Here is a 21,386-nt window from a genome sequence, read left to right on the forward strand (position 1 = left end):
AAAACATGAACACTTATTGCTGACTGAGGATGATGTGAGTTGCTCTCTACACCAGAAGCCGGAAGCAGCTTGCTTCCCAGTCATGGACATTCTACTCACCTGCTGTTAAAAGAGCTGCTTCGATTCGTCATACCTAGGAGGAGACGGTAAATAAATCTAATCCAATCAAACAAGCATGTTTGCGTGACGTCACGCCAGCGCTCTGCAGTTTTCCTTGGTCCGTTATCACCCAATCGTTCAAACTCGCAGGCGTCCAATAAGATTGCATATGCCGGTTACTGTGAAGGTATGAGGAAACAAGACGACCAATCACAAAAAGGCTCAGATGCGCTTTTGCCGTATCTGAACCAATGGTAATCACAGTTACAGCTTTCCACGTTGCTCGGCCAATCAGCAGCGTCCTTATGTTTTGGCTCGAGATTTTGAATGCGGTTGATGGCCGCTGCTGAGGAAGAATGAGCTCTGTGTAGAAGAGCGGTCTCTGTTTAAGCCGCCACTCGTAGGAAGTCTTCTGACTCTTAATTAAGGGAAAAGCGTGTGTTCGTACCAGCCGTGCCACGGGGAGCAGGACCGGTAATCCTCGGTAAACTATTGCGGGCTCGGCAAGTTACCTGGCGTTCAACAGCAGTGCGTGTGAGACAGGCCTGGGGGGAGGGGCGCAGACTTGCTCCTTTGGGCCTCGGGCTTTGAACAGGTGGTCTTTGAAGTTAGTTCGTGTATTTGAGGCAATGTCGCTTAAGTAACATTTCCGGTTGGCTACACGGTTGGCGTTTCCCCCCCACAGGTCTTAATGCAGTGTGTGCTATTATATGCCCTATCCCCACCAGCTGTATAATAAATGGGTTCCTTATATAATAAACTCTTTACATTCAATGATGTCATTTTACAGCTCTGTATTGACAGCTGGTTGAGAAGGGAGTTTGTGTTGGGGGACTGGCAAATCGTGAACTGCTTTTAGGGGAAATTACTTTGAATTTATATAGCGGCAGCCGTTTACACATCTCTTCCTACAGTTCATACATTCCAAGGTTATGGCAACATAGATAACATTGAATCTGATGGCAGATGAGTACAGTTGACCCGACTAGTCTGCGCATTTTTACAGATGTAAAGACTTGGAACTTATTCGTGTTTCAGATTGAGGATAGCTTTATGACTCCCATTCGTGTTTAAATTCCCTTGCTGCATAAGCCTCTACCGGTTCGGATGGGAATTTATCTACCACCCTCTCAGCAAAATAAAAACTATGGAGTACTAGAAGGGAAGGCTTCTTGTCCTTCTGTACCAATAATTCTCTATATGTGTCAATGTAATGCAAATTTTGTATTTTTTTTTTAATTATTTTTTTGTCCCATATTGCGACACCTTTAACAGAAACTGCCAACGCTCTCTGTATAAATGTAACTGCACGTGCCAAGGTGGATTTGCGACTGCAGTGTTAATGTATGAATCAATGTCAGGCCTGGCCATTGCAACTGATGCTGAGTAAAGATGCTATTTAGTGACCTAAAGTGGTTTTTGTCACTAAATCTCTATGTACACTGGTTTTTTTTCTGTAAATTATCAGAATCACATGCTCTTACTTTATTCCACAGCTGATCAAAATTCAATCATGAGTGACAACAGTATGTTGGTACCTACCACGAGCAGAAGTATTCTGGCAGATTCCTCTGCGTTTGACTCTAAAATTACAGAGACCTCGAAAGAAAACCTGTTTGGGGGTTCTGGAGATAATGATGGTAAGCCGCTTGCAATGTGTATCCCATACCTGCCTTTATACATCTCCGTCAAGATAATTCACAGAATCCTTTTTATGTAGCACTTATTGCAACCACGTTTTAAAAGTCGCAAATATTAAAATGATTTTATAAGATACTCTTGTGTAAGTTATTTTGGTTTATAACTATAGCATATGTATCCAGAAATCCACATATTTCTTTGTCGCCAACTGGAATAGCTTAGTTCCAAATCTGTGTGTGAACATGTTATCTCCTCCCCTGAAAATAGCCATGGTACCTGTCCCTAAGGGGGGTTAATATCCCTTCTTAGTAATTCTTTAAAGAACTTGTGGGGTAAATTTCTGATCTTCTGCTTCCTGTGTATTAAACGGTGTATTTCGTTGCATATTTTAACCTGCATTTAAATATCTATTTTAATCAGTTCCCTTTATCATATTTTTTTTTTATTTGCCAATGATTATATTTTTCATAACAGAAGAAATGCCTCAGATTGAAACAAGAGTGGTGCTGGTAGAAGATGCTGGCAGTGACGAGGCACTGATAAAAGCTCTGGAGGTATAGCTGTTTAGCAGTTTTCTCCCTTCTGCTTCCTAAGTTTTCGCCCGCTATTGTATTACTATATCTGAGTCTTCCTCTCCACAGACAGTTAAAGTAATGGAGGTTCCTGTTATAAAGATAAATGAAAATTGTCCTGAAAAATCCAGAGAATCATTTATTAAAACCATTGTAAACATGGTATGGTAAATAGTTCATACCTGCTTTGCATGCAGCACATCACATCCAATTATTTAAGTTGCACAACTAACACGGCTGTTTGTTTTGACACAGCTTCATATTTGTTATTTTAAACAAAGAGAACACCTAATGAGTGGCACTCAAACACTTCAATGGTGACAAATATTTATTCTTGCATTCTCCTGTGGTGTATTGGTAATACTCTTGTGGTTAAATTACATCGCTTCTGTGTCTTTTGGGTGGCTGGATCTCACTATGTGCTAAAAACGTACAGTAACAAAACACTTGGTTTTCTAGTACACTTGATTATGTACTTCTGTTGAAATTTAGTTAAGAAATAATTAGCTATTTTTCGGTTTAATATTGAAGTGGTGTCCCCAAGTGTGTTTTGTGTTGTACTTTTTTTTAAGCCTGATTTGTCATGTCAACAAAATCCTGTTGATTTAACTGAATTATTTTTCCCTGCAACCAAAGGAAATCAAAGTTCCCTGTCTGAAAACGAACTCTGTGAAAGAGTATGTCGATGCTGATAGTCCAGAATTTGAGAACGTGTTTGTCCTGTCAGACTTTCAAAATCCTTCCTTTCAATATCTATATAAAGCAGACTGCAGAGTACTTGGCCCTCCGATAATCCTTTATTGTGCTCAGAAAGGAGAGGTACGTTCCAAATTAGCCTTTGTCTCTTTTATTATTTATTATTATTATCTTTTATATATATAGCGCCAACAATTTACGCAGTGCTTAATACAATACATATATTCAAGGGGTCTGACAAGACGAGAATTGACAGACTAAGACAAACCGTTGCATTAGGTAGAGAGAGCCCTGCTCGCAAGCTTACAATCTTGAGGGAATGGGGTGACAAACATAAGGCACAGAGAAAGGGTGAGAGGTAGTGTGGTGGTTGTCTCAATGACAAGGAAGTTCTAGCAGCTAAGGTGGAATGCTTCTCTGAAGAAGTGGGTTTTGGGATTTTTGTTGAATGTTGGGAGGGTGAAAGCTGAAGGTTTGGTGGGAGTAGATTCCAGAGATATGGGGCAGCTTGAGTGAAATCTTGTAGATGGGAAAAGGAAGAGGTGATAAGTGAGGAGGAGAGCCTTTGTTAGGGCACAGTTAATGACTGGAGGGCGTTTATGGTTGGAGATGGTAGGAATAAAATTGGCTAGGTTGAGCATGTTGGTTAGTGTTTGGTGGTTGAGAGTGATGGGAATAGGGAAGAATATGTGGGGGACAGAAGTAGCAGAGCAAACACAGGTAGGTTTCACATATAAAGGTTAGTGTAGAGGCACTGGGATAGCTGTGATGGCAGCGAGATGGAGAGGGATGCGATTTGGAATGGTTTAATGGGGAGGAGTGGGTACTAAAGCGATCCAAAGAGTTGGTGCCCTCTACTGGCATGTTTAAATAAATCTGGTAATTAACTGTCTATATATTAGGACAACACTGGGGCAGGTAAAAAGTCAGTTGTTGTGGGGAAGATGGAGGAGTGTATTGCAGGCTTTGATGGCTGTAATAGATTTTTAAATACTGTTAAAGTGGACGGGGGCAGTAAGAGGGCAGATATAAGAGATAAGGGGTTAGTGGAGCAGAAAGATAGAAAATAAGTAGTGACCAATCAGTGAAAAAATGCTGCAATTCCCAGTATGGGCATTCCTTTAAAAAATGTTGAATTGACTGTCATGTTTTATCTGCTCTATTTCTTTTCTAGCCGTTGCCTTTTACATCCCGACCCCTCTATTGTGCAAGCATGTTGAATCTAGTCCTGTGCTTTACAGGCTTCAGAAGAAAAGAGGAATTGGTAACTTCATGTTTTAGTGTGTGTGTGTGGTATATACATGTGAAATGAATGCCACAGAGAAATGGCTTAATATAAATATATGCTTGTGGTGAGATGTTAGGACGGTAGGGTCAGCTGTTCTTGGCACCTGTGAAGCCTTTTCTGATATATCATGAAAGAAATCGTCTACATTGCTAGTATTTTCCATATCCTCAACTGAAAAAAATCTGATTTTTGACAGCAGGGCATTAAAAACCCTGGCTGCAGTTTGGTAAAACTAGTATCTTATCAATCTGTTTTCTCCCCTCTGCTCCCAAATATCCCTCTTCTGTGCATGTTTCATTTTTTTGATCAATATAATATCAATAGTATTCTTCCTTATCGGTATTCTTTACTGATTTAGTTTGACCCTCTTGTAATTTTGAATGTTGTGCATCTCTAGGTGAGGCTTGTAACCTTGGTCCATCACATGGGTGGAACAATAAGAAAAGACTTCAGTTCCAAAGTCACACATCTCATTGCTAACTCAACTCATGGCGATAAATTCAGGGTAAGTGTACCAATAACTGAACACTAAGACCGTGTGTCCTTTCTGTCCAAATAAATAACTCTTTACAATTAAAATGTCTGCTTAACAAATACGGTATATCCCGCAAGCTTGACAGGACCCACCAATCTATTTAGTGCTGTTATTGCTTAAGCTTTCTAGTCTGTTATGCATATAAATAAACCCTATATCGTGCATTCTGTTCTTTCCTCTGTACATTACATAACATATTTTTATGAAGCTGCTGTCAATTTATATTGCAATGCTGCTTTTTTTTGTCACATGATACTTGTGTCCTGAATATTATGAATTGCTACCATGTTAAATACATATAACTTGTGTGAAGGACTAAAATTCATAAATCATTTCCTTGTGGCAATGTAGTGCTAAATTCAAAAAGAGGTCCACAAATTATTTTGCAAAATTTACATCCATGTATTTAAAATATCTTATTTTTTCTAGGTTGCAGTTAGCTTGGGGACCCCCATCATGAAAGCTGACTGGATTTTAAAGGCTTGGGAGAGAAGAAATGAACTGTAAATTTGCTGTTTTAATAATTATGTGCATTTATAAACTGTAAATGCATCAGCATAGTGGTTTTATATAGATGCATTGTCCGGGCAATTGTCTGTAATCCGGCTTTCCAGGAAGGTTAGATTTACAACTGTTGGGGAACAATAGAGATTTATGCAGGACCCTACAAATCAGTTGTCCAAAAACACTTCTTGAAACCCCTATTCTCTAGTTACATATGGATAACTCGTGGAGGGCTCATTTAATATTGTTTTGAATGCTACTAATGCATTAAACAATACTGCCAGTAGGAGGGGGTTATGATTAGTACCCTCTGATTCTAAGGGCATGCTGAATCTGCTGTATGGCAATTTATTTGTTTACACGTTTATTGCTTGAGCATTAATGACAATAAATGTATCCAGTCGATTTGTAATGTTAGCAGCACATGGACATAATATAAAGCTTGATTATTTTTTTCCTCTTTCAGTGAATTTAGTGCTACAGATGAGACGTTTAAAAATGAATTTAAAGTTCCTCCATTCCAAGACTGCATATTAAGTTTTATTGGGTTTTCTGAAGAAGAGCGAGTCAGCATGGAAGAAATGACTGAAATGCAAGGTATTGGCAAAAAGAAGAGGGCAGGCAAGGCTTATTTGCCTAATAAGTGTTCAATTGTTGGCAAATTTGACTTAAGATTGAACAGCTGTATAATGTCAAATATTTTTGCTGAATTCGCTGGTTCTTGTCACTAACTTTTCCTTTTCTATATCAGGAGGGCAATATTTACCTGTCGGCAATGAAAAATGCACCCATCTAGTTGTAGAAGAAAACTCTGTCAAAGAGTTACCTTTTGAACCTTCCAAAAAACTCTATGTGGTCAAGCAAGAGGTAAGCAATCCCATCTGCCTTTCCCAGCGCATTGTCTGATCTGTTTCCAGGAGCTAACAATTTCCATTTTCTTTGCTTTAAGTGGTTTTGGGGAAGTATACAGATGGATGCCAGAGCTGGAGAAACAATGTACCTCTTTGAAAAGGTATTTCTTATTGTGATTGTTGATATTGTTGTGAATACTGAAAAGAGAACATCCTGATTTATATTTTTTCCTTTCCTTACAGCAGGATAGCCCTGCGCTGAAAAAGTCTGTCTCCCTTCTCTCCTTGAACACACCGAGCAGCAATCGCAAAAAACGCCGGTTAAAAGATACTCTTGCCCAACTTACTAGGGACACTGATATTTCGCCATTTCCACCTCGAAAACGCCAATCAGCTGAACATTCGTTGTCTATTGGCTCGCTGCTAGATATCTCCAACACACCAGAGTCCGGAAAGTCCTTTTCAGGTAAAATAGCTTCGTGTCCCTTAGAGGGCAGGCAAAACCGATGTCTTAGTACAAAAGGTTTATCGTACCTTACCAGCCCGACCTGCTCAGATTCTGGTCACTTGATCTCTAGGGAAATATCTTGGCGCTGCTGTCACTCAGTTTTACACTCTTCTGTTTGTGGCATCGTGTTAAGGGCACTTCATTATTGTAACCCAAATTCCCAGTCTTTTACACAGACTTTTGCATCCACTATTGCGATAAATGAGGTGGTGTAAAAGCATTTCTTTTCAAACAAGATGAATACAATGACTTTTTAGTCTCTCTGGTCACCCAGACTTGACATTCTTACTCAATATGTATTTTTTGGCTGTTAACCCAAATGTTGCCCTGTGTTAGATTATGCATATCTGAAGCAAATAGCTAATCCATTTTTCCATCTCTTTTCTTGTGCAGTAGTGTGTTTGTAAGTTTATGAACTTTAGTCTACAAATACTAGTAACTGCAGGTAGTAAGATCCTTAACCGTTCCAAGGGAATTACAAGCTAAGTTTTAGAATGTTTGCCCTGTTCTGTTGGGACCATTGGGCTGTATCGTCTTGAACTCCTAAAAGAAGCACATAAGAATTTATAAAGCAGAACACTCTTTCAAGGCACTGTGGGTGATTGATCTTTAGACCACAGTTTCTTAACAAGTCCTCAAGGAGCATTAACCATACAGGTTTTAAAGATATGCCTACAATATCCCAGGTAAGGAGGCAGTTTAAGTGAATGAGCTACTAATTAATCCAGCTGTGTCGAGCCCGGGATATCCTAAAATGACCTGTTAGTGGTCCTTAAGGACTGAAGTTGAGGAACAGATTTAGACTCTTTGCAGGCAAGGCATACTTTTCGCTCTTTTAAGGAGGCATTACACGGCAGTAATAGTATTTCAAACGGTAGACCTTGTGTACATAAACAGTACCTGACTCCTAAGACACTGCTTTCAGAATGAGTGTTTTGATCTAAAAAAAAAAAAAAAGCTTGGTGACAAAAAATATCCATGTTCTTGCTTTGCTTTTTATCCCACTGTCTTATGTTAAATCCAGAACCCAAGCAAGTGTCTATAATATATATAATATAGTAAGGAATGCTGTTTGGGGCTACGTTACCTTGTTAATCTTTCTTAAACGTGTAAAGAACGCAGCATGGTGGTAAAAGTGTGATGCAATCCATTGCTGTTACTATATAGTAAAAATGTCAAGACTTGGTTGACTTGAGAAAACTAAGTCAGAATGCAAGGAAAAGGCCTGCAATCCATCGGTACTTCGTTCTGGTATCTAAATACAACTTATTTCGTGACAAATTTCCTCAAATGAAATGCTCTCTCAAACTCGTAACACATTTATGCCTCTTGCTTTTTGCCAGATACACCAAAGCCCAGTGCGAAATCTAGGATTGCCACACCAGCGCCTCAGAAACAGTCTGCGAGATGGCAGGTTGCTATGGAACTGTATCAGACGGAGAGCAATTATGTTGACATTCTCACTACTATTGTACAGGTAAAAGTGCAAAGCTTTTGAAAAATGCTCATTTTGCAATTTGATGTTTTCACGTGTTAAGCCAGCAATTGTTGCTGTTAATGGTAAATTAAATTCTTAAATATTTAAAGGTGCTGATACACATCAATTGTCGTGCTAAAGTTTACATGCTAGACAAATCTGTCATTCTTAACTATAATGGTTTAATCACCTAGAAACATTGAAACTTTTAAGATGCTTCCAGTTTCCATAGCAACAGCCTAGCAGCGCCTGCTTTTGTCCCATGACAATCAAATGGTCTCTGCAAAATCTGAAGTGAAGGAATAATTTCTGGCAAGGCTTTGGGAAATAAATGGTTTCAGACAAATTGAAATTTATGTAGTTATAAAGGTTATTCAGTAGAACAGGTGGGACAAGAATAATCTGCTGCCAAGAACTGTTGGATTTGTAAGTACGCGCTTAAATGTTTGTGAACCAAATTAACTTTACGACACGCTTTCAGCTTTTCCAAGTTCCGTTAGAAAAAGAAGGGCAGGTTGGTGGCCCAATCCTTGCTCAAGAGGAGATAAAGACTATTTTTGGCAGTATTCCAGATATTCTTGATGTACACATTAAAATTAAGGTAAAGTATTTGTACGTTTCCACTGGTATGCTGTTTAACTTAGGAACTTTTTGTTAGCAACGTGACCATTGATATTTTGTCTTAACAGTAGGTATCCTTTGGTCCGTTTTCGCTTTTAGCAGATGACTACTACTGCCTCTCTTTCACAACATTTTGCCCTAATTACCCATTGAATTCATTGTAGACTGTAGGCTCATAAGTGGAGTCCTCGGTAGCCTGCTGTGCTTGCCATGAACTGTATAAAAGTGCGATATAACAGAACTCCTGTTGTATCTTTATGTGTAAATGTATTTACCCACCCCATATTTGAATTGTACAGCTCTGTGGAGTATGGCAGGTCTTTATACTTTTCCCTCTGATTTGTGTTGGGCTCTTATTTTGGGAGCCTAAACATAACGAACAGTCCAAGACATGTCATTGATATATGCATTAAAGTAAGATGTTATATGTATATTTTGCATTTCATGTTGCTCCTCTTCCAGGGTGATCTGGAAAAAATGATGATGGAATGGGCAGAGACCAGAAGTATTGGTGAAGTTTTTCTGGCTTGTGTGAGTTTTTGATGGAAAGCCTATTCACAAACTAATTTCCCTTTTTGATAAGTTCAGCAATCTTATACAAACACAAGGCTTGTTAATTAGGCTTGACTGTAATTGTAGGAAAAAAGTAATATCAGGAAATATTACTTTACTGAGAGGTTAGTGCATGCAATAGCCTTCCAGCGGAAGTGGTAGCGGTTAATACAGTGGAGTAGTTTATGCCTATGCCATGCTTGCTTAAAGCTAATCTAGATGAGATGGGGAGCCAGATTCGGCAGACTAGATGGGCTGAATGGTTCTTATTTGTCATCTCTTTATAACTTTTTTTTTTTTTTTTTTTTTTTTTTTTTTTACATTGTGGAAATGCTATATGGCTGCAAATAATATCACTTTACAAGTATATGCAAAAGCATAATGCATCTTACTGCGTGACCTAGTTCAAATTTTGATTTCTAAGCCGTTCTATTTAAAATTAACAAGCTCTGCATTTTTCAGTCTAAGGATTTGGTGAAGACATACCCGCCTTTTGTAAACTTCTTTGAAATGAGTAAGGAGACCATTATAAAATGTGAAAAAACGAAGCCAAGGTTTCATGCGTTCCTGAAGGTATGTATTCCGTTTTCATGGGTAGGTTGAAGAATTTCTTTTGCTATCAATTCTGTTCTTGCGATAAACTATTGTTATCCTGTGTATCTCGTCTGCATGCTACTTTATCTCTGCTTGATTCCTTAATTGGGGCTTTTTTCATTGACTGGTTTCTGTTATGGTGGATATCTGTCTCTTTTTAAGTAAAAAAAAAAAAAAAAAAAGTGTACTGTGCAGACCAAGTAGGGGAGAGCATTTTGCTTGGACTGTACACCTTGAATACTGTGTGGTTGATCTCAAACTTGTATAACGCAAATGATTCATGAAGTACATTTGTTATAAAATAGTGATAGGTGCTATTTAAACTATATAATTTATAAAAATAGATATATATATCTATCTCACACAGCATCTCCCTTACGGATAAAAAAGATAAACCAAATAAAGAAAAGATGGAGCACCTCACACCAGAAGATATTACAGTCCAAATTTCTTCAATACAGTGTCTTCTGTGTTTTCCTCAGCTGCCTTTTAGGTAAAGCTAGACTCTGGACAGCTTTTACTGCTCCAGTAAATACACTGTATTGAAGAAATTTTATATGGACTGATTTTTGGCATTTAGAATATCTTCTGGTGAGGGCTGCTCCATCTTTTTTTTTTCTTTTTTCTATTTGGTTTACATTTGTTATGCTTACACTTTGCCTTTTCTAAGGAAGGCCATTTATATTTCGGCTGGAGTGTTTTGTAGTTAAAACAAAAAAAATCTGGGCCTAATTGGCAGTAGCTCTAGAGGAACAACATTAACTTGCAAACATAAGACATAACACGTTTATGCTGATGCAGTAGTGCAAGACCATACAGAAAGCAGAAACTGGTACGGTTACAGATGGGAAGGAGAAAGTTACTATAAAAAATAACTGCAACCCTTAATTATTCTGAGGAATAGGGTGTATTCAATTAAATGAGTTGCCAGAGCATTGATGTGATGAGACCCAGGGTTGCAAGTTTTAAACTCTAGCTAGTTCTTGCCCTCTAGTTCTAGTCATTCAGGGGATGCCACGGCTGAAATACAATACTATAGCTTTGTGAAGCTGTGTATCCTACCAAAAATCAGCCAGAACATGGTTAGACGCTTCAGTGTCCCAGGCAGGTTCTTTTGCAATTCAAGATGCATATTAAAGTACTTATTGGCGAATGTCAGACGGCTAAATTGTGACTTGTGACTGTTTTCCAGATTAATCAAGCTAAGCAAGAATGTGGGCGTCAGACTTTAGTGGAACTACTAATTCGACCTGTTCAGAGGTTGCCTAGTGTTGCTCTTCTTTTAAATGGTAATGTAGCCACCTACTCTTAACGTTGTAATTGAGCTTTGCGGAAATAACGGGAAGCTTAATTCTGTTCTTACGTTATTGTAGATCTCAAGAAGCATACAGCGGATGATAACCCCGACAAAGTTATGTTGGAGAAAGCTATTGAGTCATTAAGAGAAGTTATGACGTAAGAACTCACAAGCAATGTGCATGACCAGGAATTATTAATCCTTGGGGACACATACCAGGAGATATTATATATATAATATAATACATTTTTTATTGGGGGTGGGTTGAGGGTTCTTGGTTGTCCTGTCCAACAAAAAAACAAAACAAATTAAAGCCTGCTCTAATGGAATATAAGCTTACTTTACATAAGGTGTTTTTGGAATATGTCTGGCTTGTACTTACCATTAAATACCTGCGAGAACCAATCTATTAAATGTGACCTTGGCAGACAATGCTTCAAAGGTATTACATGGACAAATTGTTAACACTTGGAAAACCTTATGCCATTTTTGACCCACAGTCACATTAACGAAGATAAAAGGAAAACTGAAGGACAGCGGCAGATCTTTGATGTTGTCTATGAAGTAGATGGATGTCCTGTAAGTATTTATTTAAGATGTAAATGTAGAAATCCAGCGATGAACAGGAGTGTGACACGGTGAGCCACAGTGGCTACGTATTTGTTTCTTGGACATGTTATCTGTATTGACCGCTAACTTTGTTGCCGTCCGTAGGCTAATCTGTTGTCTTCACATCGCATGCTGGTACAGCGAGTGGAGACAGTTGCTCTTGGTGATGATCTTTGTGACCGTGGCGAACAAGTTACTCTTTTTCTATTTAATGATTGCCTTGAGGTAAAGTTATAGCTTTTAATTATTCAGAAACATCTTTCAATTGTGGTTTACTAGACCTTGACTATAAAACTTATGCGGGGATAAACATGTATAAAGGCACTGTAATGCACGCCATGCTGCCATTTGCAGAAATACAAAGCTAAAAAAAACAAACTAGGACAGTATATCCGAAACCATGTGTGTATTGATTGGAATAATTGGGAACATGATCTACAGTATTGTCTTACTCTATCCTGTCTTCATTATGATTTCTTAATAAATATCTTACAGATTGCAAGGAAACGGCATAAGGTTATTGGTGCTTTCAAGAGTCCTCATGGCCACACTAGGCCCCCAGCATCACTGAAACACATTAGTCTAATGCCTCTTTCACAGATAAAGAAGGTTCTTGACATCCGGGAGACTGAAGGTCAGTGGTTAATAAAACTGAATAGTTGAATACTTAACTAATAGTTAAACTGAATAAAATTTTGCAGTCAGACTTTTAAATTTGATCAATAATTTGGTTCGAGAATGAGTTCAAATGATTGCATTGCGTGACGTTTAATTCTTAGAATGACACGTTTATTACCATCTAGTTCTGTGTCTTAATCAGCAGCCGTTTGATTGCTAAAATCTAAAAATAAGTGAATGAATGAATGGAAGATAATTCTCATGGTTAGGAGATAATGGCTCCTGTAAGTATGTGCCATATTTGTAACCGGTGTTTTAAAATAGTGTTATAATAAGAACAAACAATATGCTGGGTTTTGCATGCCATCATGCAGATAGGTACAGCAAATGGTGCAGATGTTTGCTTGGTCTAGTTCCTCTTCAGGACCCAGATAAAAGGGTCCTGAAGAGGAACAGACAGAAATTTTATTATTATTTATAGCGCCAACAATTTACGCAGTGCTTAATACAATACATATATTCAAGGGGTCTGACAAGACTAGAATTAACGGACTAAGACAAACCGTTGCATTAGGTAGAGAGAGCCCTGCTCGCAAGCTTACAATCCTGAGGGAATGGGGTGACAAACATAAGACACAGAGGGTGAGAGGTAGTGTGGTAGTTGTATCAATGACAAGGAGGTTCTAGCAGCTAAGATGGTGCGGCTTCTCTGAAGAAGTGAGTTTTGAGATGTTTCTTAAATGTTGGGAGGGAGGGTGAAAGCTGAAGGTTCGGTAGAAGTAGGTTCCAGAGATATGGGGCAGCCCGAGTGACATCTTGTAGACGGGAAAAGGAGATAAGCGAGTAGGGGGGTATTTGCTTATGAGGGCAGAAATATATGGAGGAACAGTATTATGAATGGCCTAAAATGTCAGTACCAGGATTTTAAGTTTAATTCTAAAGGTAATTGGGAGCCAGTGGAGGGTTTCACGGAGTGGGGAAGCAGAAGAGGAGCCTAGCAGCGGCATTTAGGACAGACTGAAGAGTGTTGCAGTAGTCAAGACCGGAAATAAGTGAATGAACCAGAGTTTTTATGGATTCTTGGGTGAGGAATGGGCAGATGACCAGAGCTGCATTGATAATGAAGTCGGGGGTGTGTGTGCGTGCGTGCATATATGTAACTCCTCTCAATCACTACTGAGGTGCTAGGCACCTCGCGGAACTTCATCCCATTAATGAAAATAGCCGTGCCTGGCACATCATGAGGTTGAACAGATTTAGAAAGCATACAAATATTGCTTTTTTTCTCCCAAACGAAAAATGCGTCAAGAGACCTAGTCTGATCACTCCCTGGAGCGACAATGTGTGCCAAATTAAATATGATGCCTGGCTGTGTCTTTAAAATAAGTTGATCATCCCCCAAAGCTCAAACGGTGTTGCTAAAATGCCTCTATCGCGGCATACAGAGACACTGAAAACCCACCCAGGACGCGCTAACTTCTCCAAAGAGCGTCCAAGTGCCGTAGCAAGAGACTTTGCCTCTAGCAAGATGGTACCCTCCACTACAAAAATGAGTTCCCAAGACGATATTTTCAGACCTCCTGCGGGTTGAATACAAATGTGATTAGTGAAATAAAAATTTAGTAACATGTAAAAATTCTCTATTCCCCCTGTAACTTGCAAGAAAAAACATAAGCATTGGGTATTTAGATTCTAATTTGTCCTATCAGATCTTTTCGTTAGCTTTTGTAGATGAGTTAATTAATTTTCAAATAAGTCTTTTTTTTTTTTTTGTTGACTTATTAGATATAATCGGAGTCCTGAAAATACCATAATATTTGTGTGGGTACACGAAATGAATACTGTAGCTTAAAATGAGCACTGCAGAAATGTTAAAACACGCGACACTCCTGTCCTAAATGTGCTTGTATATTTGTTTTCTTGCAAAAGGGATGCTAAAGCAGTGTTTTTTTTGTTTTAAATTAAAATAACTTTAGCACGTCATACAAACGCTTCCTTATCTCCATGTTACTCTTAGATTAGCTGTAACTGTGTTGCATTTCTATATATGTAAAAATTGCACAAAATGTATCAGTTTGTATGTAAAAGCTGTTTTAAATGTTTTAGCAGCATGCGACCCCTGCCTGGTAATGTCCGTGCGGCCTGCTGATTTGAAGTGTGCCTTTTAGCTGAATCTCTCCAGTATGCGAGTTTCTTGGTTAACTCCTCACAACTGGGTCATAGAACCTCTAAGATTGTTCCAGCCCAAACCATGTAGTTATGTTTTAATAACCTTTTGATCTCTTGCAGATTGCCATAACGCGTTTGCTTTGGTAGTGCGACCTCCAACGGAACAGGCGAACCAGCTGTTTAGCTTCCAGCTGACCTCGGAGGAACCTCCTAAAGCCGATTGGCTGAAGATGCTCTGCCGGCACATGGCCAACACCATTTGTAAAGCAGATGCTGTAAGTGTGCGTCTTTGTCTTGTTCCCGCTGGTGTGTCAACGTGATTAAAGTACTTTTACCATTCATCTAAATGCACAAAAGTTTATTTTGAGTATTGGTTATATTCGTTTTGGGTTTTTCCTTCTCCAATAGAGTTGACTCCTGCTATGTTTCAAGTGTGCCTAATAGACACACAATGGTGCTATATTGGGGACTGCCACAATTAATTAATTAATCGGAAGAAAACCGCAAAAACATTCACATTATTTATGCTCTTATGTGCACTATCCAAGTTAATTACAAGTAATTATAATTAAATCCTGAAGGGGTAAGGATGGGACCATAACCAAGGTTAAACTTTACAACTCTGGCATTTGAGGCTTTTTTGTAGGTAAGCATTGTATGTAATTACTTGTTTCCAATACTTTACCATTCCTGCGATGTGTACACATCTATGAAAGGCGTTTGAAAAGCCTCTTCATTTCAGTCGGATTTTCCCAGCTAGTCATAGTGTTTTTCTCCACTTGATGGCAGTAAAGGCTTAAAAAATAAAAACTATTTCCCCAGTACTCTGGTTCATTAATCCTACTTTTTAAGTGTCTTACAAATGTTACTTCCTTTTTTTCAATTTTTAAAGAGCAAACTTGTGTATGTGTTCATAGGAAAATCTGATTTATACAACTGATCCGGACTCATTAGAAGTGAACACTAAAGATGTGGACAGTACGCTGAGCAGAGCATCGAGAGCCATAAAGAAGACTTCCAAGAAAGTGAGCCCACTCCGTTTATTTTATACAGATTCCAAGATCTAAGGGGTATACAGTAATTGGTGCTATAGATGAAGGCAATCAACAGCTTCCAATAAAGAGTAAAATAAAAGCTCAATACTGTATCTGAGGTTTGTTTATGATTTTATCATTTTAACCTATTTTTTTAAGGCTAATTTAGTTAACTTTTGGTTACAGGTTACAAGGGCTTTTTCATTTTCAAAGACCCCCAAGAGAGCCCTGCAGAGAGCTCTGATGGTGCACAATACTCCAGAAGGACGGAGCCCTGGCTCAAGCGCTGAGAGCTTTGCCAGCAGCCGCATGTCAAGTACAACCTCTTTAGCAGTGAGTATATCTCTTTTGTAATCCGCTCGAGTGCAAAATGTTTTTAGTATGTCATATAAGGCGGTAGTTCTCGACACCAGGGGCTGAAAACAAAGTGTCTGTGACCGAGGAGTTAATGCTGTCTGTTAAAGGTGCTGCTGCATTATAGTTATAGCCCACTGTGGGGGCACAGTCCGCAATAGGTGTGTGTGTGTGTGTGTGTGTGTGCGCGTGCGTGCGCGCGCGCATTTACCAAGACACACACACACAATGAATCCACGTAATGTAATGCCCCTTGAAACTTTGTTAAAACGCCATTTACCATCAATTTAGGCATACCATTTGACGCTGATAAATCTTTTCAGTTAACAAACCTGTGAAATGTATTTCTTTAAGAAGGTGGATTTTTTAAATCATCTTGTAGAGGTTTGTGTCCAATATTTTGGTAAATGTTGTATTCATGTGTCTTGCCATTTAAATTAAATACTTCACCTAGGAAATTCTGAATGGAACGTTTTTTTTTTTGTTTGTTTTTTTTTTTTTTATAAACCTACACATTTTCATAGTATGCTTGAAGCAATATTTTTTTTTTGGTGGGGGACGGGGGACATTCATGGCCACATTCAGCTAAGCCTTAAAAGCTTATAAAGGCCTAAAAGCTCTCTTCTATTTACAGAAAACATTAACCACCTCTTGCACATTCATCAAATAAGCCTTATTAATTTTCTCATTTTTAATAAACATTTACCATGTAAAGCAACAAAATTTAAAGGAGTTTTTTTGAGTTTCTATGGCAACCTACCAGCGCCTGCTTTTATGTCACAAGACAATTAGGTGTTTACAGCACAAATTCTGAATCGGAGATCAGAGTTTATTTGCTGAATTGTGTTTTCTTCACTTGCTGGATAGTAGTGGTTTCAGCTCTTCAACATCTAGAAAGGCTGATCCCAGTGAGCTGCTTCCGCAGGAAGAGATTGCCTGCCCTTGATTGATTTAGTCTCCTCGCCCGTTTGTGCAGGGCCAGCCCTTCTTGCTGGAGAAACCTGTGTGTACTGGCCCTTCATACTGAATAGTGAAGTGAGGAAGTTAAAACTACATCTCTCTTTGGAGTGAGTAGAATAGACTCCCAACATTTTACATATTTATGGCATTCAACCGTACTAGTAAATCTATTAAATTCCGTAGATGTTGAAAAGAGCCTTTTTGCTTATGTTCTTGTGATATTTACATTGACTTTTCTTAAAACAAATATGTATTATGCTTTAACTGAACTTTTATTCCTGCTTATAGATTACTCGCTCTTCTTCTACCTTCAACATAAATGGACCAGCCAAACATGCTAGTGTGCAACGGTCAAATTCACTTGATGGGAGCTCCCAAAGTCCTAGATCCCATGTCACGCTATGCCCAGGGTCCCCTAGCAGTCCTATGGCCCATAGCTTAAGAGGGGAAGCTAGTAACCCTGGTTCCCCTTTAACTGCATACAGCGGCCAGTTGTGTAAAGCACAAACTGTACCCCGGATTATTACAGTAGACTGTGATGAACGGAGTGAACAGGGCAATGACGTTTCCTTCAGCAAGAAATCTGACCATGCGAAAGGAGCCATTATTATGAAACATTAAGTGAGCTCGATAGCCTAAATATTTCCACTTTCACTGTTAATCACTTCTGATTTGCTAGGTGTTAACACTGCGAAGTTTGCACAGTGGTGTGTCAAAACATTTTGTTATAACACAGTTTACTGAGCCTCTTCTGCCTGGTCTTTCTTTCCAAGGGCTTAAACCTGAAGAAGGATGACATGATACTCAATGACGAAAATTTAGGCACCAAAAAAAATTCATGCTCTGAAATTTTACATTATATATATTTTTTTTCTTTTCCTCTAATAGTTGACCACGCCAACTACATGTTGCCGGTTTTTCAGATGGCCTGTTCATTAGTGAGTCCGCATGAGATGTACATTATACCACTAATTGAACATTTTCAAAAGAGTCCCCAATGCCATTTTTGAAAGTAGGGTAGAGTGAAAGTTGATAATAAAATGAAATACACAAATATACATATCCACAAATGGCAATGACATGAAAATACTTGTGAAGATATGCTTAGAGAGGCCAGCTCAAGTGATCTTACAATCTGTTAGGCGGTTCAGAGGAAATGAGACATAATGGCCAGAGAAAGGTAGTGGGAAGAAAGAATAGTTGAGGGGAGAAGCAAGCTGTAGGTAAAGCAAAGATGGTTCAGTGCTTACGGATGGTACGTGACTCCATTGGGAGGATTGGCACGGCAGCACAACAGAAAAATACTCAGATGAATGTCCATAATAGGTTGGATTGATGAAAGGAGGGAAAAGGGGTAGGTCAGTTATTAAGGAGTTGAAATCTAGATCTGAAATTACTAGCGAATGACTTGATACTGGCAGTGTCATGTATGAGATGAATATCAAAAGGCTTTGATTTGACTAGGTGTGATGGGTAAGGGAGAGAGCAGTGGAGTATAGCTTTAGGAAGTGGGACAGGCACATAGGATTCGAGCCAGGACAGAGCAGTCATGGATGTAATAAAAAAAAAAAAAAGGGGTTTGCAGGAGAATTGGTGATCTACAGTGACAAAGGCGCCAGAGACTTTAGTAAGGAGAAGTGTTCTTTTGTTTTAGCAGCAAGATCCTTAGTAATTTTGGTGAGGGCTGTGTCAGGATGCTGATGAAAATTAGATTGGAAAGCATTAAGCAGAGAGCCAGAGGAAAAGGGAGCTTTGGCTCACTGTAGATCCAGTGTTCCAGGGAGTAAAGGGAAACCGGCTGTGGGCTAATGGAAGAAAGTATGGTAGTTGGTAACGTAGGATGTTGACACATCAGACTCTATAAAGCATTTACAATATCAGAAGGGAATACCTGATAGCTCTATCGAGTATTCATTATGTTCTGGTGCTCACAGCGAGCACTGTTGGACACCACGGGTCAGCAGTCAAGGCTGTCGTCTGTCAGGGCGTGCAGTTACATCCTAAGGGGCGTTAATAGGTTAAAGCAGGAAAAATTTAGACTAAATGTGCTGTCTTGTTCTGTTTCTATAGCGTATCTTAGTTGCACATACCAATGTAATGATGCTTTTGCTTATGTAATTCTGCATCCAAAATTGGTTTAATTAACAAGGACTAATAACGCATCGCAATAATGCAGTGATCCACAACCCCATTCCTCGGGGCTTGCCAACTTTTAAAATGTGCTTGCTATTAGAGCTATGTTTACTAGTAGTAACTACTGAACAATGGGACACAAGCCCAAATAATGTTCAATGAGGCTACAGCAAATGTTGCTCAACCCTTTCTCGGCTGTGTTGCACATATGCCCATGTATAGGTTTGACAAATACGATAAAGATGTTTATACGCTAAAGGTTAGACTTCGTTACAAAGGCCAACCCTGGTAATTTTCTGTGAAAAATCGGAAGTAGCTGACTTTATAAGGCTTTTCACCATGTGGGGAGAGCCATCTTAGTCTGCCTTGCAAGAGAAGCTCACTGGGGTGATCCTTTATTATGCATATACAAATTAAGGACATGTTATGCTCCACCATCCACTAGAAAACCTTTTATCTGCCATTTTTTTACATATTTAAAACCAGAGGACTTTTGAAAATTGTGTATAAAGACACAGCTGCAGAGGGAAATCTAGGAATATCCTCCCACTGCATCAGAATTGACTCTCTCCCTATGTAAATAGTTTGCTATTTGCATGTATTTCTTGAGTTTTTGATCAATTACTACAAAATAACTTTTTTGAAAATGTTTTGATCCGACATCCTAAAAGCTGGAAAAGCAGGGCACATGAAAACCTGGAAAGAAAGATTATACTGGTCACTAAAGCATGTGGTGCACAATAAAATGGTGTGGCGTTGGGTACTTCTTTATAAAGTGCACTACACTTCCAATATTTGTCTCCTGTACTTGTTTTTGTTGAGCTATTTTTGCTTTTGGGTATGGGAAGGCAATGCTTTATTTTACTCTTTACCATTTTTTTTTAATGCATTTATTTTTCTTTTCCAGACCATCCAGTCTCCTTCCTTGGTAAGCCTTCCATCCTTGTTTGAAAGGAAATACCATACATTCAGCCGATCAACGGCAAACCTCATATAAGATTATTAGATTTTCATGCGGTAACTGACAAAAGCAGCTGGCTGATCTAACAGACGTGATATTTCCAATTTTGGTACTTATTGGTAGCACTTCACAGCAGCTTGCTAAATAAAATGAAGTTTGGAGAAAACAGTTGGATAAACTACCTTGGATGAACTGCAAAGGACAGTTGTATGTTTACCTGTTTGCTGTGTGTTTTGTATATTTTATATGTTTGTCATGTCATTATGCATGCATATGTATTTGTTTCTTAGCCCATGACTAACAGGTAGCTCTGTAGAACGCCTGCGGTTCTTGCTCAGCCTTTGGATTGTTATGCCTTACCAAGAATCATGGCGAGTTCTAGTGCAGCAACAGTTTCGGGGGTACATGTTTGGATACACATGGTATTTTTGTGTTTTTTTTTGTTTGTGTGTTACAACAAGATCAGTCACAGTACCTTTCAGACCATTTGAAGCTTTACTGTAACATGTTGAATAGTACATCATGAAAGTGGAAAATATTCTCTACTCTTAAATATATTAAAGTTAATCTGTTGCAGCAGAGGGATTCATAATACTATTAAAATGTATTTATTTGCTAAAGAAAAAAAAATGCCCGCTTCACCACATCTATGTATGATGACTGCCGAAGAAAGTGATCTACTGACTCGATCGTAGGAGGAAAATCCTTTCGGGTTTAACTTAATTGTACCATTACTTTCGCTACTTGTTAGTGGATCCCTTTTTGAGTAATGCCATCGCATGGGAACTGGAAAAGGGGTGATCATTAAGTATATCTAATTTAAAATAAATAAATCTGTCTTGTCCACGTAGGATTGTATATATGTCTGAACTTCTATGATAAGTTTCCTTTGCAGACGATTGTTCCTCTAGCTAGAGAATTTAGTGTCACGTGTTGTGGCAGGTATAACTGGATTATCTCCCAATACCGGTAAGAAAAAGCGAAGGCTGGAGACCTTTTTATGCAATTTTTTATTATTCCAGCATGATTTGTGTAAACACACCTATTGATGCAATCTTTCCTGAAAAGGGGGGGGGGGGGAATCTGCACCCTTTAAAGTCCTGTATTGGTTTATACAAGTACTTCAAATTATCAAGGCAATTATTTTAGGTGTTCTCTTTGATTTTAAGCAATATTTCCATATTTATTTAAAGACAAATTTGGGTTTTAATGTAAGAAAATTGTGGCTGTAATCTCTGAACACTAACTTTTTTTCGTTTTTGTAGTATAATTTTGTTTAGTGAGTAAAACCTGACATTTATTGAATAGTGCAG

The 21,386-nt window shown here is 38.7% G+C and overlaps 1 protein-coding gene across 3 annotated transcripts; it reads left to right on the forward strand.

The window, feature by feature from the left end:
* Positions 1–1,612: 1,612 nt before the first annotated feature.
* Positions 1,613–20,109, forward strand: LOC149300411 (protein ECT2-like). 3 transcript variants are annotated; one of them, XM_089485357.1, is made up of 24 exons: positions 1,613–1,739; positions 2,215–2,294; positions 2,382–2,474; positions 2,949–3,131; positions 4,183–4,272; positions 4,694–4,801; positions 5,261–5,334; positions 5,802–5,932; positions 6,087–6,202; positions 6,285–6,347; positions 6,430–6,652; positions 8,038–8,171; positions 8,653–8,772; positions 9,255–9,323; positions 9,807–9,917; positions 11,131–11,227; positions 11,312–11,393; positions 11,736–11,814; positions 11,950–12,069; positions 12,340–12,478; positions 14,752–14,906; positions 15,549–15,656; positions 15,852–15,998; positions 20,020–20,109. In XM_089485357.1, exons 1-24 carry the CDS (start codon positions 1,613–1,615, stop codon positions 20,107–20,109), a joined length of 2,739 nt encoding a protein of 912 aa, XP_089341483.1. The 3 variants fall into 3 exon arrangements, with proteins under 3 accessions (XP_089341483.1, XP_089341485.1, XP_089341486.1); XM_089485359.1 differs by lacking the exon at positions 2,382–2,474; XM_089485360.1 differs by lacking the exon at positions 2,382–2,474 and having other exon boundaries at positions 6,430–6,571.
* Positions 20,110–21,386: the final 1,277 nt, after the last annotated feature.

This window comes from Sceloporus occidentalis, unplaced genomic scaffold (assembly GCF_023333645.1).
Source record: "Sceloporus occidentalis isolate IW3139 unplaced genomic scaffold, rSceOcc1.0.p SCAF_25, whole genome shotgun sequence".
NCBI lineage: Eukaryota > Metazoa > Chordata > Lepidosauria > Squamata > Phrynosomatidae > Sceloporus > Sceloporus occidentalis.